Source organism: Panthera onca, chromosome E3 (assembly GCF_046562875.1).
Source record: "Panthera onca isolate mPanOnc1 chromosome E3, mPanOnc1 haplotype 2, whole genome shotgun sequence".
In the NCBI taxonomy this organism is placed as follows: domain Eukaryota; kingdom Metazoa; phylum Chordata; class Mammalia; order Carnivora; family Felidae; genus Panthera; species Panthera onca.
This window is the reverse complement of record NC_138354.1, coordinates 18,202,931-18,228,184: the sequence shown is the minus strand read 5'-3', so window position 1 is coordinate 18,228,184 and position 25,254 is coordinate 18,202,931. Positions and strand designations below refer to the sequence as shown.

General features: G+C 52.6%; 1 protein-coding gene across 5 annotated transcripts; it reads left to right on the top strand.

Annotated features, from left to right (window-relative positions):
• The first annotated feature begins 1,361 nt into the window (after positions 1-1,361).
• SETD1A (SET domain containing 1A, histone lysine methyltransferase) lies at positions 1,362-24,981 on the top strand. Of its 5 annotated transcripts, none has more exons than XM_060649031.3 (19): positions 1,362-2,060; positions 2,854-3,018; positions 3,233-3,328; positions 5,090-5,360; positions 6,504-6,625; positions 6,850-7,079; positions 7,362-8,220; positions 8,377-9,162; positions 9,882-10,058; positions 10,188-10,275; positions 11,017-11,174; positions 11,324-11,411; positions 13,445-13,786; positions 20,244-21,296; positions 21,715-21,887; positions 21,977-22,087; positions 22,272-22,391; positions 23,928-24,065; positions 24,147-24,981. In XM_060649031.3, the coding sequence occupies exons 2-19, from the start codon at positions 2,869-2,871 to the stop codon at positions 24,318-24,320; spliced, it is 5,136 nt and encodes a 1,711-aa protein (XP_060505014.1). In that variant the 5' UTR covers positions 1,362-2,060; positions 2,854-2,868; the 3' UTR covers positions 24,321-24,981. The 5 variants fall into 5 exon arrangements, with proteins under 5 accessions (XP_060505014.1, XP_060505013.1, XP_060505016.1 ...); XM_060649030.3 differs by having other exon boundaries at positions 1,362-2,099; XM_060649033.2 differs by lacking the exon at positions 1,362-2,060 and adding an exon at positions 2,119-2,268 and having other exon boundaries at positions 13,499-13,786.
• Positions 24,982-25,254: the final 273 nt, after the last annotated feature.

Here is a 25,254-nt window from a genome sequence, read left to right as displayed (position 1 = left end):
AGCAAGGATATCTTATTTAACCCTCACAATGACCTCAAGAGACAAGTCTTCACCATTTCCATTTGAGATAAGGAAACCGGCCCGACAAAGTGGAGGATCTTGCCCAAAGCAATGAAAACTTGGACTACCTTTACCATAACATGGGAAATCTCCTTCTGTCTGATATAAGAAGCCGATCAATACCTTTCAACTGGGGCAAGAGAAAGGAATCTGCTCTTATCACCAGTGCTTCCATATAAAAATTAGGCTTTCATGTAAGTCTAATTTTCCTCAAAAATTTAAGGGGCTCTAATCCTCGCTCCTCTATTCTTAGCATGAGACCTTGGTCCAGTCCCTCTTTTCTCTTTTCCTGTAACTTAAAATTGTGAATTTGTATGAACCAGGCCTCAGGGTCCTTTCCCGCACTGTTTTTGGTTTTTTTTTTTTTTAATGTTTATTTATTTTTGAGAGATAGCTTGAGCAGGGAAGCGGCAGAGAGGGAGCGGGACAGAGGACCGAAAGGGGGCTCCACGCTGACAGCAGAGAGCCCTATGCAGGACTCGAACTCGTGAAACGCAAGATCACGACCCGAGCGGAAGTCAGAAGCTTAACTGACTGAGCCACACAGGCACCCCTCCTTTACTGTTCTGACTGCTATAACATTCCTGTGAGACAGGAATGAACATCAATTTTTCAGAGGAAGAATCTTAAATTTTGAGAGGTCAATGGCTTGCCCAAGGTCACACAGGGAGGAACGAATGTAGGTAGAGATGTCTGAAACCTAGAGCATCCTCAGCTCAAGCAGGGGGGCCTTCTCAGAGTGCGGTTACCCAGAAACCAGGATGCCCTGCGTCCAAGCGAAATAAAAGGGTACCCAGCCTCGGCGACGTTAGCGCCTGGACTGGTGCTGCCCTCCAGCGGTGGGACCACGTAAGCATAGCCCCCCGCCCCGGCTCCAAGCTGAGGGCACTGGGAGCATGGTGCTTGGAGAATCGACCAGCCCAGCCTAGCTCCAGTAGGTACTAGTTTATTTTTCACGAGACCTGTTCTAAGACCTTTATGCCCCCCAAGACTTTTCACAGAACTTTGAGGCAGCCTCGAATTTAATTACGAATGGCGGCTCGATTATAGGTAAAATGCGGCACCTTCTGCAGGCCTCAGTCTCCCAATCTGTCAAATGGGCATCTGAAACAGCTGGGGCCCAAGGGGACAGCGAAAGGAAAACGTTCCCGGCATTGTGTGCGACGCCAGGCAAACGGCCTGAGTCACCGCTGTTACTTGTATTTTTCCATCTCCTGGGCGCCCCTCCCAGCCCGCACGGTTTCGGTGGGTCCTACAGGAAGCGCCCCCGCGACGCCGGGCTTTACACGCCCTGGCCACGCCCTCTGCGCGCCGAGCGTTGGCTCCGCCCACTGGAGGATCCGCAGATTCGCTAGGCCAGCTCTTCAGAATTACTCGGGCCTCTCTATACCAGGCTGGAAATTCTCATCGGCCTCCGAGAGCAGCTTTGGGCTGTAGCCATTTCTCCGGGGTCGAAATTGGGCATTCCCCAAGCTCTGCTAGTAAGAAAGATCCGGGAAAAGTGGCCAACTCTGCCAACGGGGCTTGGCTAACCAGGCATTATTTTCTTGACTCCACCAAGGCGGGTGAAGGGAGGCGACAGCTGAGGCCAGGACCACAGGACCTGTGGCGAATCTGCAGCCTTTCAGGCCTTTGGCCGCACAAGGAAGGGGCAGGAAAGAAGAGCAAAGGAGCGCGCATCCCATCCACCGATTCGCCCCGCCCGCCTGACGAATCTGCGCCTGTTCAACGCGCCACTCAAATCTCCCCAGCTCTGGCTGGCCTCCTCCCCTCCGCCCCGCCCCCTTTTCCTCAGGGATTAGTCGCTGCTTTCGTCGCCGCCGATTCGTCAAGGACCCCAGGCCAGAGCAGCTGGGTAGTCGTGGTGAAGCCCACTCTCCGGGGAATGCGGCCAATCTCCAGGCTCCCTGGGCCGCAACTCTGGAGCCTTAAAGGGCGCCGGCCGAGGCGAAGCCGCTTTCCTCGGCCCCGTGGGTCTCCCGGCGGCACCCGTGGCGAAAGTGCGAATGTAGACGCTGTGCCCGCTGGGCCTCGCGCAGGTGGCGGTGGTGTTTGGTGCGCGCGCCGGGGAGGTGGTGGTGGGGGGGCGCCGCCGCCGCCACCGCTGCGGGGCCGGGTCTCGCGCTGCCGCCGCCGCCGCCGCCGCCGCCTCGCGCCGCTGAGGTGCCGCGCGGGGTGGGGGGAGGGGGAGCCGCTCGCCACGAGCGGGTGAGTGAGGCCTCGCCGCGCGTGCGCGGAGATGGGGGGGCAGAACGCGCCGGGGCGGGAGGAGAGGGCAGCGGCGCGCGTTCCCCCCCCACCACCCCCCCCCCGCCCGGATTCGGGGCCGAAGCCGGGTCTCGAGCTCGGTCTCGCGGTGTTTCCAACGCCCCGAAGAGGTGCCACCTCTTGGCCAGAGGATCGGGGCGCGGGGACGCAAGCGGGTGTGTGGGAGCGAGAGCCGGGCTTGGCCCGGGCCGCTGGCCGGTGAGGAGGCGGGAGGGGGCGGGGCCTGCCAGGGGGCGGGGGAGGGGTCTTGCTCTGAGGCCAAGTGGGGCGCGCGCTAAGCAGAGCGGGAAGGTAAGGGGGCGCGAGATGGGCCTGGGGGCCTGAGGGGAGAGTTGGGAGGTGGAGAGAGAATGGGGTGTTGTGAGAGAGGGTACTTGGGGGAAAATCTGGGGGAGCCACGGGTCATGGTGAGGTGTGGAAACTGGGGTGATGAGCGGACCTGAAGTCTGGGCTGGTCGGTGAGGGGCAGCAAGGGGGTCAGGCCTAAGCCCTGAACCCCCTTTGCCTATTCCTCTTTCCTGACAGTGTAAATGAGCAAAGATGGATCAGGAAGGTGGGGGAGATGGGCAGAAAGCCCCGAGCTTCCAGTGGCGGAACTACAAGCTCATCGTGGATCCTGCCTTGGACCCTGCCTTGCGCAGGCCTTCTCAAAAGGTGTACCGCTATGATGGAGTCCACTTCAGTGTCAACGTGAGTGCCCCAGGCCTTGTCATCTAGGGAACTCCAGGCCCCATTCTCCTCTGTTACCTCTGTTCAGCATCCTGAACTCCCATACCCATAGACTGCCTTTCTTAAAAGTGTGCAACCAGAACTCAGCTCTTTTGCATGTGAGTCTCCAAATGGGCTTCCTAGAACTCAACAGTTTCACCTTGAGCTGTCTTTCTGTTCCTGCTTTCATTCCTAGGACTCAAAATACATACCAGTCGAAGACCTCCAAGACCCCCGATGCCACGTCAGGTCCAAAAACAGAGACTTTTCCCTCCCAGTCCCTAAGTTTAAGGTATGTATCTGCTAGACCCTGGTGTGGTGGCCCTCGGGAGGTGTGGAGGATCCATCCTGGCAGTTTTTGTCTCAACATAACCTGATAAAAGTGGTTTTCCTATGAAAGGATCACAACCAAGTCTTAAAAGCTCGGAGGCTGTGAGACTGAGTTGTTCTGGAGAGGAGTTGTGTTTATCTTGTAGAAAGGTATAGGTTAGGTGTCTCAAGCAGGAGTGCTGACTTCTTGAAGGATGAAGTAAAGGCACATTTCTTTGCTGTGCCTATCACTGTGTAGTCCATGTCACAGCATGACAGTGCCCTGGTGTGATATGCCAGTTTCTCAACGATTAAGGGTATCGACAAGGCCAGGAACACCATCCTTGGAGTTCTCTGCTCTTCACTCCTCGTTTGGTGCCTTGATCCATCTTGTTTCCTCAAAGTATTCCTCTTTCCCTGTGTAGGCAGGATACTCGTCAGGCCTTGGACTGGCTCTCGAAAACTGATGGGTCTTGGTTTTCTTCACTAATTCTTTATTCTTGTTTATTAAGTAAATATTTGTAAGGTTGCCACTCCATTTTTTTCACTTTGTGTATTCTCCCTGGACAGTCTCTTTCACATACACGATTTGGATTGTAACTGAGACATGGTGATTTCTAAATTTCTGGTTCCAGCCAAGATCAGTCTCTTGAACTCCAGACTTTTATGCCTGGTAGAGGGACAGCTCCACCTGGAGGCCCCACAGACATCTCAAACTCAAGAGGTTGAAAAGAAGTTCTCTTTACTCCTTGATCCTGCTTTCCTTTCCATTTCCCTTTTACTGATGAATGGTAATACCATGTACTTAGCTGCACAAACTAGGAACCTGGGAGTCATCCTATGATTGTCCTCTTTTTTATTACATAATCTATCACCAAGTCTTGCTGATTCTTTTCTAAACACATTTCCTTTTTATTTTAATTCTTTTGTTTCCATTGCTGATTTTCTAACACAATTTCTGTATTCATTTTATGGGGTTTCTTGCCTCCATTCTCTTTTCCCATCTCATGCTCCACCACAGATGGCTCCTGCCATTTGTATTTTTTATTTGGCTTTTACATTATTTTTGTTGTCAAGTCCATGTTTTTGTGCATTGGCACATATGATTATAGATTTGGCTAAGCCTCATCTCCTGCCTTGATGCTGTATATCTGTGTTCTACTCTAGTATACGTTTTGCAGGTTCTAGAAAATGCCAAGTTATTTTATAGTTTCATGTCTTAAGTCCTTGTCACCTCTTGAACTCTTGTTACCCAAAAAGTCAAATAGGAGTGACACCATCTTTGTGAATTCTTCCTTGCCTCCACTCGGAGCAACACTTTTCTTCTCTGGGTTCCTAAACACCCTGTCTACACTTTTGCGGACATTTGTGTCACAACAGTGACTACGTATATATGTCTTGTCTGCTTTCCTGAACAGGAATCTTTTTTTTTTTCATCTTTGTATTTCTGTTGCCCAGTCCATGGTAAAAGCTGAACTACTAAATTATTTTCTACAATTAATTTCTTTGACGTATACTTATTTCTCAGTTGTACATTTCTTTTCCTGATTTCTTGTATTATTCTGTGATGAGAAGAACTCAGAGCAGAGAGAGGTCAGACTGACGTATCTATCACCTGTCGGAGCCCCTCTTCCCCATTCCTTTGCCTGTGTTTCTCAGTCGTCTCTGAACCAAGTTCCCAAAAGGCAAAGGAACAGTAGTCAGTATTGAGACCCCAGATTCAAGACTCCTGTCTTCTCCACAGCTGGATGAGTTCTATATCGGACAGATCCCTCTGAAGGAAGTGACTTTCGCGAGGCTGAATGACAATGTGCGGGAGACCTTCTTAAAGGATATGTGCCGAAAGTATGGTGAGGTGGAAGAGGTGGAGATCCTTCTTCACCCCCGTACTCGCAAGCACCTGGGCCTGGCCCGCGTGCTCTTCACTAGCACTCGGGGAGCCAAGGAAACAGTCAAAAACCTCCACCTTACCTCCGTCATGGGCAACATCATCCACGCCCAGCTCGACATCAAAGGTGAGGGCTCTCTTGCCTACTGCCTAAGGTTGGGTTCCAGCAGAGACTTTATATGCAAATGCCTGTTGGGGCCAGGTGAATGATCAGGTTCATGATTCCTCATCTGCAATTCTTGGAGCCAGATGTGTTTGTGAAATCAGAATTTTACAGAGGGATTGTGGTTTTTATGTGTTTCGTGTGTGTGCGTGTGTGGGGGGGGGGGGTCCTTGGCAAGGTTGGGTAGCATCTTACAGTCTAGCATGTAACATGTTTGTAAGAAAACAAATGAAGGGTTATACTAGGTAGCATCAATAAAACCTAGTAAATAGCCTCAGTTCAGATCAAGTTTTGAGACCAAATTCAAAAAAATGTTTGGTTTTAAGTTTTGGGGGGTTTTGAAATTTTGGATCGAGAATAGGGACCTGTACAGATAAGTGAAGCAGTCTGGGTTTCTGTGTTGAGAAACAGTAGGGAGGAGTCGGGGACTGTAGAGTACGCTGTCATCTGAAGGAGACGGCTATTAGTTGGTATTAGCCAGTTTGCACTTGGGAATGAAAACTGTTGCCAAATAATGTTTTTATATTAAGCCAGGAATCTAGGTTTTTGTGTGAAATCTCATTGTTTTTAAGTGCTGAAAATCCCTTCCCCCCCCCCCCCCCCCCCGCCAAATTTTTAAGTGATTGTGTAGGGCAAATAAAACACAACTGTGGACTGGATTTAGCCCTCAGGCTGCCATTTTGCAACCTTTAGTTTGTAGGATGAAGAGCATGGTGGGATCTAGCATCAGACGACCTGGGTTTGAATTCCAGTCTGCCACTGACCAACTTTGTGACTTTGTGCAGGTCAATTTTCTTTGAGCCTATAAAATAGGGGTACTGATGCCTTTCTCTCCTGGTGATTATCCAACTTAGATTACTAATTTATGAGTGAAGATGTTTGATTATAGATTGTAAAGTGCCGTTCAGTATGTTGTTGTATCATTAGGTAGAGATGAGGTAAGAGGTCCCAAAGGTAGAGACAAGGTAGAAGACCTGAAATCCCTGAACCCAGGACTCCAAGAAATTATAGGAAACTTGAGGCCTGAGAAAGAAATGGGAAAGCCAAAGAAGGAAGGAGTTGTTTCTTCCATCTGACTCTTGATGGCTCCCATTTTCCTCCCTCCAGGACAACAACGAATGAAATACTATGAACTGATAGTCAATGGCTCCTACACCCCTCAGACGGTGCCCACTGGGGGCAAGGCGCTGAGCGAGAAGTTCCAGGGCTCTGGTGCAGCCACTGAGACGGTAAGAAGCTTGTTGCCACAGCCCCAGCCACGTGGGCACAGTGCTTGGGTGCCAGGAACAGTATTTGGGAGGTTCTGGACTTCCATTAAGGATGGCGAGAGCCAAGAAAAGATGCAGAGATGCTTTCAAAAGACAGGGAACTGAGGTTCTTGGTTTGGGGAAGGGCAAGTTGTTATATGGTACTTGATGTCTTCTTTTCTCCGTGCTCTACTTTTGCCCTCTAGACTGAATCCCGCCGCCGCTCCTCCTCTGACACGGCTGCTTACCCGGCGGGCTCTGCTGGGGTGGGCACTCCTGGCAATGGCACCCCCTGCTCCCAGGACACAAGCTTCTCCAGCAGCCGACAAGACACCCCATCTTCCTTTGGCCAATTCACCCCTCAGTCCTCCCAAGGAACCCCTTACACATCTCGGGGCAGCACCCCCTACTCTCAGGACTCTGCCTACTCCAGCAGGTGCAGAGTAAACACCCTCTGGGACCCCCAGATTCTGGGAGTTGACACTAGAAAGAAGAAACCTGGAGTCTCCCTAAAAGGGAGTTGGGAGTAATTTGTACTGGTTTCTCTTATGGATTCAGCCAATGGAATCCCTGTCCACAGGGAACCCCCTGTCTAGCTAGAAACCCGACAGATCTTCCTTTGGGGGCAGTGTCAAGGGCGCCTGGGTACTGAGAACCAGGACACTAGGGTTTGGTCCTACAGAACTGAACCTAGCTAACTCCTGCACTCTTTCTCCAGCACCACTTCAACCTCCTTCAAGCCTCGGCGGTCAGAGAACAGCTACCAAGATTCTTTTTCCCGCCGCCATTTCTCTGCATCTTCAGCCCCCACGACCACCTCTACAGCTGCCTCCGCCACTACTGCAGCCACTGCCTCGTCCTCCTCCTCATCTTCCTCCTCCTCTTCGTTGTCCTCGTCCTCTTCATCCTCCTCTTCGTCCTCATCCTCTCATTTTCGTGGTACTGACTCAAACTACCCAGCGTACTATGAAAGCTGGAATCGCTACCAACGCCATGCTTCCTACCCTCCCCGCCGCGCAACTCGGGAGGAGCCCCCTGGGGCATCTTTTGCTGAAAATGCAGCTGAGCGCTTCCCACCTTCCTACACCTCCTACTTGCCCCCTGAGCCCAGCCGGCCTGCTGACCAGGACTACCGGCCTCCTGCCTCAGAAGCTCCACCCCCGGAGCCTCCAGAACCTGGTGGAGGCGGGGGTGGGGGAGGGCCCAGCCCTGAGAGAGAAGAAGCTCGGACCTCCCCCCGCCCAGCCTCACCTGCCCGCTCCGGCTCCCCAGCCCCAGAGACCACCAATGAGAGTGTGCCCTTCGCTCAGCATAGCAGCTTGGATTCCCGCATTGAGATGTTGCTGAAGGAGCAGCGCTCCAAGTTTTCGTTCCTGGCCTCTGACACAGAGGAAGAGGAAGAGAACAGCACCACAGGCCCTGGGTCTAGAGACATAGGGAGTGAGGTGCCTTCTGGGTCAGGTCATGGGCCCTGCACGCCCCCTCCAGCCCCAGCTAATTTTGAGGATGTGGCACCTACAGGGAGTGGGGAACCAGGGGTTACCCGGGAGTCTCCCAAGGCCAACGGACAGAACCAGGTGAGTTTGGGGTTAGCCAGCAGAGATGACTGGGATCTGGGAGGCAGGGTTGGGTCTGGTGGGGTGGGGGAGGGAATTCGATAAGAGAACAGGGATTTGAGGAAAAGCCCATGGAAAGGCAGAAGTTTCATGTGACCCTCCTCTGCACTCCTACAGGCTTCTCCGTGCTCTTCGGGAGAGGATATGGAGATCTCTGATGATGACAGGGGCGGTTCACCTCCTCCGGCCCCAACACCCCCCCAGCAGCCTCCACCCCCTCCTCCACCACCCCCTCCTCCTCCTCCCTACCTGGCTTCCCTACCCCTTGGTTATCCTCCCCACCAGCCTGCCTACCTCCTCCCACCACGCCCTGATGGGCCACCACCCCCTGAGTACCCCCCACCTCCTCCGCCACCCCCCCACATTTATGACTTTGTGAATTCCCTAGAGCTCATGGATCGACTTGGGGCTCAGTGGGGAGGGATGCCCATGTCCTTCCAGATGCAGACCCAGATGTTAACTCGGCTCCATCAGCTGCGGCAGGGCAAGGGATTGACTGCTGCCTCAGCTGGCCCCCCTGGTGGGGCCTTTGGGGAGGCCTTCCTCCCATTCCCACCCCCCCAAGAGGCAGCCTACGGCTTACCCTACGCTCTGTACACACAAGGGCAAGAAGGCCGAGGGGCATATTCCCGGGAGGCATACCACCTGCCTTTGCCCATGGCAGCTGAGCCCCTGCCCTCCTCCTCGGTCTCTGGAGAAGAGGCCCGGCTACCTCCCAGGGAGGAAGCAGAGCTGGCAGAGGGCAAGGCCCTACCGTCAGCAGGCACCGTGGGGCGTGTGCTGGCCACCCTAGTCCAAGAGATGAAGAGCATCATGCAGCGAGACCTCAACCGCAAGATGGTGGAGAATGTGGCCTTTGGAGCCTTTGACCAGTGGTGGGAGAGCAAGGAAGAGAAGGCCAAGGTGAGGGCCAGTGCTTGGGACTAGGGAAAACCTGGGGCTCCATTGGAGGAAGTAGACTTCTGGCTTTTCCAGGCTACACAGCTCAAAGTAAAAAATAGAGACGATCAAGGCAAGTGGAGAGAGAGACTGTGTAGCCACTTGATGGGGCACAGTGGTTGAGCAGGAGAACTGGGGCAAATGGAACAGTAGGAAAGCATAAGTTTGAGGGGCCTCTGGGTGGTTCAGTCGGTTAAGTGTTCACCTCTTGATTTTGGCTCAGGTCATGAGCTCAGGGTTGTGAGATGGAGCCCCGCATTGGGCTCTACACTGGGCGTGGAGCCTGCTTAAGATATTCTCTTTCTCTCTCTCTCTCTCTCGCTCGCTCGCTTGCTTGCAGAAAAACAAAACAAAACAAACATAAGCTTTAGAGTCAGAGGAGCTTTGTTCTAGCTCTACTGTTTGCATGCTTCTGGCAGACGAGGCCCTTAAGTCTCTCTGGGCTTCAGTCTTCAATGTGTCCATCTGTAGACTAGGAATAATAAAGGGGGATGGACTCAATGAGCAGACTTTGAAGAAATGTCTGTACGGGGGCTGGTGCAAGGGGGGTGTGGCATAGATCTGTGTCAAATAGAGGAGTGAGTAGATGCATTTCTGTATTCCTGGGACCTGGGAGTAGTTCTCAGGCAGGAGGCAGGAGGGAACGCCTGGGTTCTGGGGCTCAGTCCCCCTACTGCCCGCAGCCATTCCAGAATGCAGCCAAACAGCAAGCCAAGGAGGAGGATAAAGAGAAGACAAAACTCAAAGAGCCAGGCCTGCTGTCCCTCGTAGACTGGGCCAAGAGTGGGGGTACCACGGGCATCGAGGCCTTCGCTTTTGGGTCAGGGCTGCGAGGGGCCCTGCGGCTGCCTTCTTTCAAGGTACCCAGAACTGGTCTTGCCTAGAAGGGAGGAGACAGCAGGGTGGGAGTTCCCTTCCTTGGGGTAGGGGTGGTTGGGAACCATAAGAGTTTGAGTTCTAAACAGGCTCTGTCTCTTCCGGCACCCCAGGTAAAGCGAAAAGAGCCTTCGGAAATTTCAGAGGCCAGTGAGGAAAAGAGGCCCCGGCCCTCCACTCCAGCTGAGGAGGATGAAGATGGTGAGTGGGAAGTCAGATGGAAGGAGAAAAGGGAAAGGGTGCTAGCTTCTGACAGGAAAGTAATAAGCAGAGGTAAAGGGTGAAGATGTCGGAGGGCAAGTAGCCAAGTAGAGGTTTTGGTGCAAGGTTAAATGAAAGCAGTTCTGAGATGTGTGAGAAGCTTAAGATGGGGTCATTCCTGGGTTCTAGTTGTGGTTCTTACTCTGGCGTGCTGATTGAAGTTTTCTGTATTTTCAGTTTTCCCCTGTAAAATGGAAATACTTTCAACATTTAGAGTCGTAGGATTTCAGGGTTTAACAGGTCATCTGCCCAAGTTCCCCATCTAAAGCTCTTCTGCAACCTCCCTCCCAGTTTCCCTAAGTCTGAGCTATTGGTTGACAGCTTACGTGGCTAGGAAACTTCCTTATTGAGTCCGATTTGCTTCCCTGGAGACCCATTTACCTTAGTACTGTTTTCTTGGTCAGGCATAACAAGTCCTCTCCCTCTTCCACCCAACCCAGAAAAGGATGAAAGGTAAAACGGGTGCAGTATGTTTAAACTCTATAAAATGTTACAGGTAGCTCTGGGGTTTTGGGTTTTTCTCTGTTGAGCTTCAGCTTCTTGTCTGTAAAATGAGGTCTGTCTTGTCGGACTGTCAGGAAGATCAGCAGTGGTGTGTGCAAAAGCTCCTTTGGGCCAGGGGAATGGGGACTGTTAACTGCTGATGGTAAATTGCTCTAACGGCCACTCACATGCACCTAGACCCTGAGCGAGAGAAGGAGGCTGGAGAGCCGGGACGTCCGGGAACCAAGCCCCCAAAACGAGATGAAGAGCGAAGCAAGACCCAGGGCAAGCACCGCAAATCCTTTGCTCTGGACAGTGAGGGGGAGGAAGCATCGCAGGAGTCCTCCTCAGAGAAGGTGAGGGGCGCCCGGTTCTTGCCAAAAGCCTACTTGCTGAGATCCTGTCACCACAGCCACCTTCTCTCTGGGCTGGAGCCCAGGTAGCTGTGCCTCCGGAAGGACAGTTGTTCTTCTCCTGTTAGTCCCTGTTTGTCCTTTTCTTTAAGGATGAGGAGGATGATGAGGAAGATGAAGACGATGAAGAACGTGAGGAAGCTATGGATACTACAAAGAAGGAGACAGAGGCATCAGATGGTAGGTACAGACAGAATACAGTAGAATTCTGGCTCAGGGAGGAAGGAATTCAGCTGCCTGTCTATCGCTTCCCTGAGTCCACAGAAATTTCATGCTAGATTTATTGGCCACCTTTGCCTTTCCCAAAAGCAGCTGTCCTTTAGCCCTATCCTTTGGAACGCTTGGCCCATTGTAAACAGTAAGTCCAATACCCAGAACACTCCCTTCTGCTTACCTCCTATACTGAAACTTTGCTCCTTTCTGAAGACAGCCTAGCAGAATGTACTTAATTTGCCCAACCCCTCAAGATAAGTGGTCCATGTCCTCCTGCCAGTCCTTGATAACTACCAGACCATGCCTTTCTGCCTTTGAGCACTGCTCTTCCTTTAAGGTCCAGCCACCGAGCCATGCTTCCCCTTCCTCCCCTCTCCCCTTAGCTGCCATCACCAGACACTGCTCTGCTCTTCAGTTGAACACCTCCTCCCTCCACATCCATTGAGTCTTGGATATACGGTTTAGTCTTTCTTCTCATTCATTTGTTCAGAAATCGCTGTTGAGCCTCTACTGTGTACCAGGCGCTGTTCTGGGTATTGGGGACACATCTTTCATGCAACTTGTGATCAGTTGGAGGGGAGGAGGAGACTTGACGAGTGAACAGATAATAGCACCTCAGAGATACATACGTTGCAGAAGGGAAACTAGGTTACTGGGGTAGAGAGTAACGGGTGGGGGAGCTGGGGAAAGATGGGCTGTTCTAGATCTCTTGGAGAAGGAGTGCCTCTGAGAGGTGCCATTTCAGCAGAGGCCAGATGGGAGAATGATGATCTGAGAGCCTATCTTTTCAGGAAAGAAGAGGGCAGGGTCACCTTCTCTAAGGGGGCAGACTGTTGTACATCCATTTTGTCACTGCTTTCTGTCAGTTTCACCACCTCAGTGTTTCTTGGATTTGTTGCCTTTATTGTTCCTGCTGTTCTGTCTTTTCTCAGTTAGAGTCTTCTGCAGCAGTTTTGATTGATTACCTCGTCTTTGTTTCCATCCTTCTTCCTCCATTCCAATCCATTTTCCAGTCTACCAATGGCATTTTCTTTTCTTCAGCGAACACCTGACCCTGTGACTTCCTCCATAAAGTCGATTCCTAGCGCCCTATTTTCTATAAGATGACTCCTCCTCTTGATACGTTAGGCCATTTAGAACCTAGCTCCCATTTATGTGTTCAGCTCTATCTTGCCATTCTCCAGACCCATCCTTGGCCACCAGCACTGTCTATTCTAATTTATCCAGTTGTGTTCCTCAGACACTTCAAATTTCTTAACTTCTTACAGAATTCTTCCAGTGTATTGCCCTTTCCCAGAGGCATAAAACATATATTTTTAAAGCTTCTGTTATCCTACAGTCCTTTTTATGAGTCTGTCGTCTAGGCAGCATTTATAAGACCCACTTTGGGAAAAGCTTAAAGCAGACCGCTTACTGGTCTCCAGGTGTCTCACCTTCCCTCACCTTTGACATCCCTGTTCAGCCCTCGTGTCTGCTTAGTGTACTTTTTTTTTTTAATGTTTATTCATTTTTCAAAGAGAGACTGAATGCGAGTGGGGGAGGGGCAGAGAGAGAGAGGGAGACACAGAATCTAAAGCAGGCTCCAGGCTCTGAGTTGTCAGCACAGAGACCCAACGCAGGGCTCAAACTCATGAACTGTAAGATCATGACCTGAGCCGAAGTCGGACACTTAACCGACTGAGCCACCCGGGCGCCCCTGCTTAGTGTATTTCTACTTGTCCTTCTTGACTTCAGCATCTCCCTCCCAGGGATCCCTTCCCTGACCGGATCTTCCAGGTAGAATCCAGGACTTCCCTTTGCCATGGTCCCCTAGCCTTTCATGTTGAGGTTTATCTCACCGTGAACAAATAGTGTGTTTATTCAACTCCTTGAGGGTTGGACTTCCCAGCACCTAGCACAGTGCCTAACCTGTCCATGGTAGGGAGTCAGTGAATGAACCCATGGCTTGACCAAGGGAGGGGTGTTCCCACCTCGCCTGATTGCCCCTTCTGGATTTCCAGGCGAGGACGGGGAAAGCGATTCGTCCTCCAAATGTTCTCTGTATGCCGACTCAGATGGTGAAAATGATAGCACGTCAGACTCCGAGAGCAGCAGCTCATCCAGCTCGTCATCGTCCTCATCTTCCTCCTCCTCATCCTCCTCATCCTCCTCATCATCTGAGTCCTCCTCTGAAGAAGAAGAGGAAGAGGAGCAGCCAGCAACCATACCCTCAACGTCCCCTCCCCCCAGAGATGTCCCTGCGCCCCTGCCAGCGCCTGTGGAAGAGCCCGAGCCAGAGCGGGTTGCAGGCTCCCCAGTCACGCCTCTCCCTGAACAGGAGAAGTCTCCGGCAAGACCTGTAGGTAGGTGATGCTGAGCTGTTCATTTGGTCTCTGTTTATGTGTCTATCTGTCTTTGTGAGAACAGTGACAGGGTTAGCAGTTTTTAATTATGTACAAGTATGTGACTTTGAAAACGAAAGTCACCATCTTCTGTCAGTCCTTCCTTGGAGCCATTTATGGCCACATTCAAACTGCTGTCATGAGCGGTTTACAGAGCCAGGGCAGGGTGTTTGGCTAACAAGGAAAACAGAATGGTCTCCAAGTTAATTAAGGAAAATCCCAATTTAACAAATTCCTCCTATTTTTCTTGAGTCTGTGCCTTAAATGTGTAGTGGATACTTGCAGGTGATGAAATGGACAAATAGGTGGAAAGCAACTAGTAACAGCATTGGCTTGGAACTTAATTTTATCTTTTCTTTTGTGGATTTGTACATTCAGTTATTTTATAGCACATACACATAATTTGTCCTTCTGAGTGAACTGTTCATTCAGGCAGTAGGTATTTATTTACTGAGTACAGTTGACCCTTGAACAATGCAGGGGTTAAGGGCACCAACCCCCCTGCACAGTCGAAAATCTACCTATAACTTTTAACTCCCCTCAAACTTAGCTGTTAGTAGCATACAATTAACTGGAAGTCTTACTGATAGCGTAAGTAGTAGGTTATCACATATTTTGCATATTATATGTACTATGTGCTGTATTTTTACAAGAAATAAGCAAGGTAGAGAAAAAAAACGTCATTGAAATCTTAAGGAAGAGAAAATACATTTATGATACCTTACTGTATTTATCAAAAGAAGTGTGTATGTAAGTGGCCCCGTACAGTTCAAACCCATGTTGTTGAAGAGTCATCTGTACTTTACAGTAGGTGCAAGGGATACAGTGGTAGGCACAATAAGTCCTGTTCTCACTATCCTGAAGCTTATGGTCTATAGGGAGAGACAGTTTAGTTGAGTAATAAATACCTAAGAAAATCTGTGGTTACAAACTGATAAACACCACACTAGAGGACTCTGAGAACCTGACTACATCTGTGGAGACATCTTTGCTGTCTTCTGTGCTGAAGCATCATTGAGCTGAAATCAAGGTAAAGCAGGCAGCCGGCATTAATGACTAGCATGTGCAAAGGCCCTGAGGGCAGAGCAAACAGCATGTTGGAAGACATAAAAGAAACCTTCTGGATGGTGGAGAGTGAGGAGAAGCTGGGGTGACTTCTGGAGAGGTGAGCAAGGGCTGGGTCGTACAAAATGGGTAGATCATACTAGGAATTTGGTCTTTATCTTGAGGGCAGTGGAATCCCATCAGAGCAGTGACATGATCATGTTTGTGTTCTGAAAAGAAGCAGTGCCTAGAAAATTTGGAGAGGGGCCAGAGTTTGTGGAGGAAGAATAAGAGGCTATTGCAGTTAGTAAGTAAGGGAACCAATGGTGGTAACTTGGAGTAGGGTGTTCTTAGCATGGAATTTATAAGTCAGTTTTCAAGATAGGCTTCGTAAATGCATGTGGCCTTCCAGATATCTCTCAGATATTACTGAGAATCTGGTCTGAGATGGACAGTGACCACATGAAGACCTCCCAGCACTGGTGCACTCTGTTCTGGTGCAGACCTCACGAGTCAAAGCTCTCATTAATCCTAAAACACCTCTCCCAGCCTCTCCTGAGTCTGTCGGTAGCAGAAGAGTCTGTCGGTGGTCAGAGGGCATCAATCTCAGTAGGGTGGGATGTGGTCAGTTTTGCATTTTGCCAGAAAGATCATTCTGGCAGGAAAGGGAGAGATTCGGAGAGGTGAGGAAGGAGGTAGGGTGACCCGTGTAAGAGTTTGAAGGGATGTGGGTAAGTGAAGGGCGTGAACCAAAGCAAAGGTGGTTATGAGTGAGGTGTAGGGAGTAGAAGTGGGGATGAGGATTTGAGAAATTTAGGAGATAGAACCACTTGGTCGAACTACTTTTTGGGCAGGGGAAGTCAAGGAGGAGAACCAGAATTAGGAAGAAAGCTGATGTGATACTTTAGGGTTGACTTTGACATGCCTCTGGGACCTCCAGGTAAGAAACATCCAACAGGCAGTTGGATCAGTAGATCTGGGGCACCTGGGTGGCTCAGTCAGTTGAGCGTCCGACTTCAGCTCAGGTCATGATCTCATGGTTTGTGGATTTGAGCCCCATGCTGGGCTCTGTGCCGACAGCTCAGAGCCTGGAGCCTGCTTCGGATTCTGTGTCTCCCTCTCTCTCTGCCCCTTCCCTGCTCATGCTCTTTCTCTCTCTCTCAAAACTAAAAAATCAGAAAAAAAAACATAAAGAATTAAAAAAAAAAAGTAGATCTGAAGCTGTGTAAAGAACCAGTGGGCTGGAAATGTAAATACTTGGGAACAGGGCAAGTGTGGGTGTGAACATGCTCGTTGTATACCCTAGAATGATGTGATAAACTCTAGAACAAGAGAAGGGCTCGTGCCTTACCATTGTGTAAGAGACAGGTGGGCAAAGGGGAGCCAGAGGAGGCCAAATAGGAGCTATCAGCAAGATAGGAAGGAAACCAGGACGCTCAGTTTTCAAAGGGAAGGAGTGGTGTGTACCAACAGGCTGAAAGAAAGGTTGTAAGATAGGAAAAGCTTCTGCTGGATTTGGCAGTTAGGGGGTCACTAGTGACCTTATCAATTTCAATAGAGCAGATCAGACTGAAGCCAAGTTATGGGGTGTTCAGGAGTAAAGGCAGGTGACAGAGATAACCAGCCTTTTGGAAGGGTAGACTACTCTTGTGAAAAGAGAGAGAGTTGATAGGCTGTAATGAGTAATACTAACATTTCTTGAGTGCTTCCTGTGTGCCAGGCTATAGGCCTAGGACATTGCAGATTTGTCTTCTTATTTAGTCCTCATTCCATCCCTGTTACTCCCACTTTACAGATGAGGAATCTGAAGCTTAGTGAGATGCTCAAAGTCACCCAGCTGGGATTGGAGAGACAGCAAGAGAATACAGGGTTGATGGAGGCTTAGTTTTCCAAAATAAGTGAGACTGAAGCATGTAGATATAGGGCAGAGAGGAGGAGGCAGATAGATAGGCCAGGAGAGAGAGAGCAGTGTCTGGGGGTAGAGGGGTGGACTCTAGGTCTGATGCACATCCATAATTGGGGAGGCAGGGAGATGTGGGATTTCATGCTTGAGGGCCTTCTGTGCATCAGACCTAGAGGGCATTTTCTGAGCTCCACGGAATGGCTGGAGGAGGAGCCTTGGGGAAGGAAGTAGAGAAGGGAATAAGGTTGAAAAGGGACCCGGGCTTGGTTCAGATGCCCCGCTGAGACTGGGGCTCAGGGGTGAAAGAGGAGGGAGCACAAGTGGTTGGGCAGAGTCAGGGTTGGAGGTCTCCAAACAGGGTGGCTGTGGCAGCTGAAGGATGTGGAAAGTGCCGTGAAAGGAGAAGACAGAGTGAGGGCCCTGCAGGCAGGCACAAGAAGGAAGGCAGCTCATTTAGGAGGACAGGCTAGAGGGAGCTAGAAGGTGGGGAATTGAATAGGTGTGGTGCCATGTGGTGAACTGAAGAGACCTGGGGAAGTGTGATCAGAGGGCAGGGCGTCAGAGTGTAGGGGTCTGAGGTGGCACCATTCCAGGGATAACAAGGGTCAGGTACAGGACTGGTGGAGGCTGGCTGAGGATGAATGAAGGCAGGCACTGGAGAGGGGAGAATGGGGTGAATGGGTGAGCTATCAGAGTTTCTTAGGTGGGGTGCCTGGGAGGCTGAGTCAGTTAGGCATCTGAGTCTTGATTTTGGTTCAGGCCATGATCTCACAGTTTGTGGGCTCGAGCCCTGTGTCAGGCTCTGTGCTGGCAGTGTGGAGCCTGCTTAGGATTCGCTCACTCTCCCTGCACCTCCCCTGCTCTCACGCTCTCAAAAAAAGAAAAAAAAAAGCCCCTTAGGTAGATGGCAGAAATGGGAGAGGAGAGGAAGGTTGAGGCAGGTTTCTTGGCTTTTACCGAATGATAGGGATATTTGAGTTCCCAGGATGCACCTTGATAGAGGATATGTGGCCTGATGGCAAGAGAGGGCTTGTTTAGTGGAACCCAAAGATGGGACCTGGACACCCTTTAGGATTTGCCTCTCCCCCTCCCCCTCTGCCGCCTCCGCCTCCTCTTTTTCTTCTTTTTTAAAAAAATGTTTGTTTATTTTTGAGAGAGAGAGGACAAGTGTGGGAGGAACAGAGAGAGAGAGAGAGAGAAGGAGACACAGAATCTGAACCAGGCTCCAGGCTCTGAGCTGTCAGCACAGAGCCCGACGCGGGGCTCGAACCCATGAACCGTGAAATCATTACCCGAGCTGAAGTCAGATACTTAACTGAGACACTGAGGCACCCCGATTTGCCTTTATTCTATCTTCTGGTGTGGTTCATTCCTTTCTCCTGCAAATGGGCTTCCCCTGCTTCTTTATTCCAGCTGATGTCCATGCTGCAGAGAAACCCATTCCTATCTGAGATCCTTATTCTCAGGGAAGTTTCTGGTTGGGCTGCTTTGGGTCAGGTAGTCATCAGTTAATGATGGATGGGCGCAGGGAGTGGGGCAGGTCATGTAGCAGAAACATTGGCTTCTGGGAGTTGTAGACCAGAAAGGTACCCCAAAAGTTGTCTCCCTAAATGAAAGGTATGGCCAGGTTTCTTTCAGGATAGGAAGCAAAAGAAAAATCTATGTGAAGAAGCTGAGCCAGGAGGGGAATTTTTTCCCTCAAGAGCCAGACTTCCAGAGGGCACAGTGAGCTAGGTTGGAATGATGGGTCAGAGGCAGGGCTGCCCCAAAACAGAGAGGAGAAGAGGCAAGAAGACTGGAGGACCTGGGACGAACACCCAGGACCACCCTGTGGCTCACTGCTGGCTGAGACACCAGATGCTGTCCAGAGTCTCAAGAGATAGCAGGCTGAGGACGTTGCTGAGGGTGCCTGGTTGGGGAACGTCTGTTAAGGCAGTGGACACATGTTGATCACTGCCTGCTTGGGTCAGGCCTGGAGCTGACTGCCCTTTAGTTCTGGGAGTGTTAGAGCAAGACATGAAACCATAGAGCCTCACTACAGGATGTCCAGAGCAGCATGGGGAGGTGGATAAGAGCACAGAATTCAACCCAGGCTGTCTGGGGTGAGCTGTGTGACCTTGGGCCAGTTATTAACCTCTCGCTGCCTCAGTTTCCTTATCTGTAAACTGGGTTTTATTAATAGTACCCATTTCACGGGCTAATTGTCAGGAATGAAATGAGTAGTCAACACATGTTGACTTATATTGGTACTTATATTGGTACTTGGCACAAAATATTAGCTAATAATCTGCTGCCAGACTAAAAAGACTGGCACTTAGGAAGCACTGGCCTTCTGGTTCTGAGAGGAAGTCACTACCAGTGTCTGAAGAAGCTGGGGAAGCTTTCACAAAGATGGCGTTGAGCTGGGGCTGAAAGTTGCATGTGAGCTTTCCCAACGTGCAAGAGAAGAGAGGCATTCCAAACAAAGGGAGCCACGTAAATGAAGGGCCAGGGGTCTGAAAGGCCATGCCTGTTCTGGTGGCTGAAACCTAGGAAGAGAGAGGGTCAGTCTGCAAGACAGGGTCTGCCTCAGGGAAATGTGTCTGGCTTGAGCTGTATTCAGACCCTCTGTTGGGACGCCCAACAGAGGGAAGCTGTGTCTCTGGGGGACTGGGGAGAGAGCACCGCCTGCCCAAGACAATGTGTCCCCTCCCCAGGCCACACACCCCCCTCCCCCCATCCTTAGGATCTCAGCTTCACTCTCACCTTCTTTAGGGGAGTCTTGACCCCTGTGCACTTTGGCAAATCTCTAGTACTGTTTGGCATGTGGTGGGGAGGAAACAAATTTTATGCAGTGTTTTAATACAAAGATTTGGCTTTTTACATGTATCTTTCTCACCTCACTAAACAGAGAAAGAACATTGTTTGTAGTTGAAATAACGGATACTTTAATTCAGAGCCTGGTTAATTGCATCCTCATTATACACTGCCTGGCAGAACTCGTCTTGGCCCGTGTGCCTAGTCCTTGGACGTAGTTCAGTCAGTCACCACCAGTCTTGGTAAACAGGCTACAGTCTAAGTATTTGTTTCCCTGGAGCTCCTATCCCGACTCTTCACAGTTTGGGCTGTGCCTTTGTTTCCCGTCATTGTCCCCATTGGATTATAAGCTCTGTGAGGGTTTTGAAAGTGTCTGCTTGACGTGTTTTTCCCACGCCTGCCAGAGTTGGTGCTCAGTGGCTGTTTGTCGAATCTCCTCCTGCCGCGGGAGCCCACAGTGCTGAGGACATTGCAGCCGGGAGGCAGCAGTGTGTTTGCGGAGTGAGCCCAAGTGTCTCCTGGCAGTGGGGGCGAGCGTGCAGCCTGTCAAAAGGCAGCCTGGACATGGCCTCCTCAGCGAGGCCGCCGGTGCCCTGCCCACGAGGAACCTCTTGTCTGATGACGTTGGCCCAAGTTGCTGACCCTCTCCTTTTCCCTGTGTTCTTCCTTCCCCAGGTTCCACCGAGGAACCACCTCCCAGTGTGCCCCAGCCTCCCCCTGAGCCGCCAGCGGGTCCCCCAGCCCCCGCCCACCGCCCTGACGAGCGCCCCTCCTCTCCTATCCCTCTCCTGCCCCCACCCAAGAAACGCCGGAAAACCGTCTCCTTCTCTGCTGTGGAGGAGGTGCCGGCGCCAGAGCCTCCCCCAGCTGCCCCACCACAGATCAAGTCTCCTGGACCCGTCTCCCGCAAAGTTCCCCGGGCCGTGGAGCGGACCATTCGAAACCTGCCCCTGGACCACGCATCCCTGGTCAAGAGTTGGCCCGAGGAGGTGTCCCGAGGAGGTCGGAGCAGGGCTGGAGGCCGAGGCCGCTCTACTGAGGAGGAAGAAGCTGAGCCAGGGACAGAAGTGGACCTGGCAGTGCTAGCCGACCTGGCCCTGACCCCAGCCCGTCGTGGGCCAGCCGCCCTGCCTCCTGGCGATGACTCGGAGGCCACAGAGACATCAGATGAGGCGGACCGCCCGGGCCCCCTCCTCAGCCACATCCTCCTGGAGCACAACTACGCCTTGGCCGTCAAGCCGCCACCCTCCACACCGGCCCCTCGGCCCGTGGAGCCAGTTCCTGCCCCTGCAGCCCTCTTCAGCTCCCCAGCAGATGAGGTCCTAGAGGCCCCTGAGGTGGTGGTGGCTGAGGCAGAGGAGCCAAAGCAGCAGCAGCAGCAGCAGCAGCAGCAGCAAGAGGAAGGCGAGGAGGAGGAGGAGGAGGAAGAGGAGTCAGAGTCATCCGAGAGCAGCAGCAGCAGCAGCAGTGACGGGGAGGGTGCCGTTCGGCGTCGCAGCCTCCGCTCTCATGCTCGGCGCAGGCGGCCTCCCCCGCCCCCCCCACCCCCTCCACCCCCCTCCTTCGAGCCCCGCAGTGAGTTTGAGCAGATGACCATCCTGTATGACATTTGGAACTCAGGCCTGGACTTGGAGGACATGGGCTACCTGCGGCTCACATACGAGCGGCTACTGCAGCAGACAAGCGGGGCTGACTGGCTTAACGACACCCACTGGGTCCATCACACCAATATCCTGGGCCCTAAGGCCGGCCTGCTCTGGACAGGAAGGCAGGCCCCAGGGGTGGGGGCAGGCTTCCCTGGGGTTGCACGGCTGGGTAACGTCCCCCTCAGATTGCAGCTAGCACCTTTATCTCCCTCCCTATCCTGTTCTGTCTGCCGCATTCAGCTTGGGTATTTCTCCTCTAGCTTCCGGGCCACCCTTTTCTCTCTGGCTCCTGCCCCTTCTCTGGCTCCCCAAGTTTTTCTGGCAGAAAATGTGGGATCTGAGACTTCCTTCTCTCTCTTTTTCTGTCCTCACTAAATATGCTCAGGACCTCCAGCTAAGTTCAGTCACCCTTTCCTTGGGCTGGGACTGGAGAGACAGAGGGGAGGGGCCCCAGGGGTCTGGCCAGTCAGGAACCCATTTTCTTCCTTAACACCCTGCACTCACCAACCTGAGCACTCCAAAACGCAAGCGGCGGCCCCAGGATGGGCCCCGTGAGCACCAGACAGGCTCAGCCCGAAGTGAAGGCTATTACCCCATCAGCAAGAAGGAAAAAGACAGGTACCTGGATGTGTGTCCTGTTTCTGCCCGGCAGCTAGAAGGAGCGGACACTCAGGTAAGGCTCTGCCCTCGTATCTGGCCCACTGGGATCTCTTCCCATGGTTTCTCCTGTCGCTTACCTCACCTCTGTCCTATTTCTCCCAGGGGACTAACCGTGTGCTTTCGGAGCGCCGGTCTGAGCAGCGGCGGCTGCTGAGTGCCATTGGCACCTCTGCCATCATGGACAGTGATCTGCTAAAGCTAAACCAGCTCAAGGTGAAGAGCAGGGACTTGGGGGAAGAGAGGCTTGGTGGGAGGGCAGCATCATGAAGTCCCCTAGGGGTGGGCCTGGAGGGAGGTGAGTGGCCAAAGAACCCTCCTGCCCTAGAGGTCTGCAGGAAAGGCAAGGAGTTAGGTTGAGGGAGGCACCCAGCAGCACGGTCTGCCTTCTGCCCTCTAGTTCCGGAAGAAGAAGCTCCGATTCGGCCGGAGCCGGATCCATGAGTGGGGGCTGTTTGCCATGGAACCCATCGCAGCTGACGAGATGGTCATCGAATACGTGGGTCAGAACATCCGCCAGGTGAGGCCCCGAATCCAGCCCCCAGTCAGAGGGGATGCTGGCATGAATGCCATCCATTCTCTGCATAAAGCCCCACATAACCTCCCAGCTCCAGGACATAGTCGGTGAAGCCTGCCTCTTTCTGTTTTTCCTTCCTTCAACAGTTAGTAATGGATACTAGTAAACTAGATGGTGATGATCCAGCAAGAAACAAGACCAGTATTCTCTCTCCCTTTAAGCACCTCGCACAGTTTAGTGGAGGAAGACAGGCATTGCACAAACAACTGCAGGAAAGGATGGCCTTCGGTTGATCAGAAAGGGGCTCAGGGAGGCAGCAGCGATGGGCGCACGGTGATGTTTAAGGCAGGAGCTGAAGGATGATGAGAAGATACCAGACTCAGATGAGGGGAAGGATGCTCCCAGTTGCCCAGCAGCACATGAAAAGGCAGGGTAGTCTAAGGAGGGCAAGGAGGTCACCGTGACATAACCCTAGAGAGGCAGGCGGAGCCAGTCTCCGCGGAGCTTGGGAGCCATGTTGGTGAGCTGGGGCCAGGGGTAAGGGGAGGGAAGCTGCCGTGAAGCACCGGGCACTGGCTGCGGTGGGACAAAGGGGACAGCTAGAGACGAAGACCAGTGGGGCGCTGTTGCGGAGATCCCAGTAGGCCCTGGTGGCCTCAAGTAGTGGCAACTGGGGTAACAGAGGAGCCTGTGGGTCCAAGGTAGCTGGCGGGACCGGCGACAAGTTAGCTCTGGAGAGTCAGGGCAAGGGCGAGGTGAGGCCACCTCTCAGTGCTGCTCTGAGCAGCTAGGGTAGGTCGCCTGCCAGTGAGGTGGGGAGTGAGGAGGAGCGGCTCTGTGGTTGAGATGAGTTCCGATTGGCACATGTGGAGTTGCAGGGCCCCGGGGACATCTAGAGGATGACGCCCAGCAGCTCCACGGAGGTGGATTTTGGCTAGAGATGGAAGTTTGGGAGGAGTCCCCACCACTTTTCTGGCAGTTGAAGCCCTGGAAGAGAGTGAGATCACCCAAGAAGAGAATACAGGGGGCCTTATTGTGCATTTCCTGGGAAGTAGTTGCTCCTCCTTGCACAGAATGTGGGCACTAATGGTGACAGGTGGCAGCCAATGGGTGCTTGTTTTGGAGAGAGAGGGTCCTGGGAGAAGAGATGAACAGGAGTCAGTCCATGAAATGGCCACTGTCATCTTGGGAAGTGGCCCAGCCCCACCATACACTGGGGGCTCCACTAGGGGCCAGGCAGAGGCTCCAGGAGGAGCCAGTGGCCACTGCTCCTGCCCAGTGACCACCACAGTGGCGGCCAAAGGTGTCAGGGTTGGAGAGGCCCTATGAGAGAGGGCTCCTGGAAGCAGTGAGAGTATCATCGCCTTAGGTTGACAGCCAGAGAAGAGCTACATAGGTCCAGGACAGGTTGATGTGGCCCCCAGGGTGGTAGGTGGGTGACTGTCCCAATCCCCTTCATGGGGGCTGGTGGGGTCAGGCCTGGTCTGGCAGGGAGCTGAGGGACAGCACCCTGACTGTGGCGGCACCCCATCCTACCAGATGGTGGCCGACATGCGGGAGAAGCGCTACGTGCAGGAAGGCATCGGCAGCAGCTACCTGTTCCGGGTGGACCACGACACCATCATCGATGCTACCAAGTGCGGCAACCTGGCGAGGTTCATCAACCACTGCTGCACGGTGCGCGGGGGGCCAGGCCAGGGTGGGATGGGCATGGGGGTGGAGGGCGGCCACGGCTCACACTGCCCTCCCCTTCTGTAGCCCAACTGCTATGCCAAGGTGATCACCATCGAGTCCCAGAAGAAGATTGTGATTTACTCCAAGCAGCCCATCGGTGTGGATGAGGAGATCACCTATGACTACAAGTTCCCGTTGGAGGACAACAAGATCCCGTGTCTGTGTGGCACCGAGAGCTGCCGTGGCTCCCTCAACTGAGGTGGGGCAGGACTGGTGCCCACGCCCCTATTTATTCCCCTTGGTGCCCTGAGCTCCCAGCCCCCCAGCCTTAGTGGGCTCAGCAGGGCCCACATGCCCCCATCTCCAGATACGGGGTTGGGAGGCCCTGAGCCCAGCAAGGGAGCCTCAGTCCCTTGAGGCAACTTCTGCCTCCCCTGTCGCCCCCTGCCCACCCACCCCCTAACTTTTTTTTCTTTGCGGAGAAGAAGCTGTAAATGTTTTGTAGCTGCCAGCAGCTGTTTCCTGTGGAAACCTGGGGTGCCGGCCTGTACAGATCCTGTTCTTGGGGGGCTGCATAGCCCCCTTGCTTTGTGTTAATGGGGACTTCCCCTTTGTGCCCTGCGTGCACCCCTCCCCAGTTTAGGGGGTCTCTAGGGGCAGTGGCCATGTTCTCCCCCTGGGGGGGGGCTCTGTGCCCCCAGTCCTAGGGACTCCGTGCCTGGAACCCTGCCTCATCTTCTGTTCCTGCCAGACCCTGTGGGTCACCCTCCCACCCTGGTGTCTGGAAGCTCCTGCTCTGCCAGGCCAGGATGGTGGGGGGGGCGGGCCCTTCCTGTTGGGCTGGATTGTACATATGTTAATAGCGCAAACCCAACGCCACATTTTTATAATTGTGATTAAACTTTATTGTACAAAAGTGCTTGGTGAATATCTTTGGGGAAGAGCAGGGTGGGGGGCTGGGGGTTGAGGACAAAGGATGGGGCAAGTGAAGAGAGGGGGAAGTGGATGACCTGAAGTGTGGGGTGGGTAGACCTACAGACTCAACCACCATTGTTCTGGGTCACCTAATAGGCAGGAATAGTCATCCAGAAATCCCCCACCAAGGTCAGCCAGAGCTGGGCCAAGGTCAGGCCTCTCTTCCCTTCCCAGAACCACAGTTACTGCTGGGCTTCTGGCATCCTGGGAAATCCAG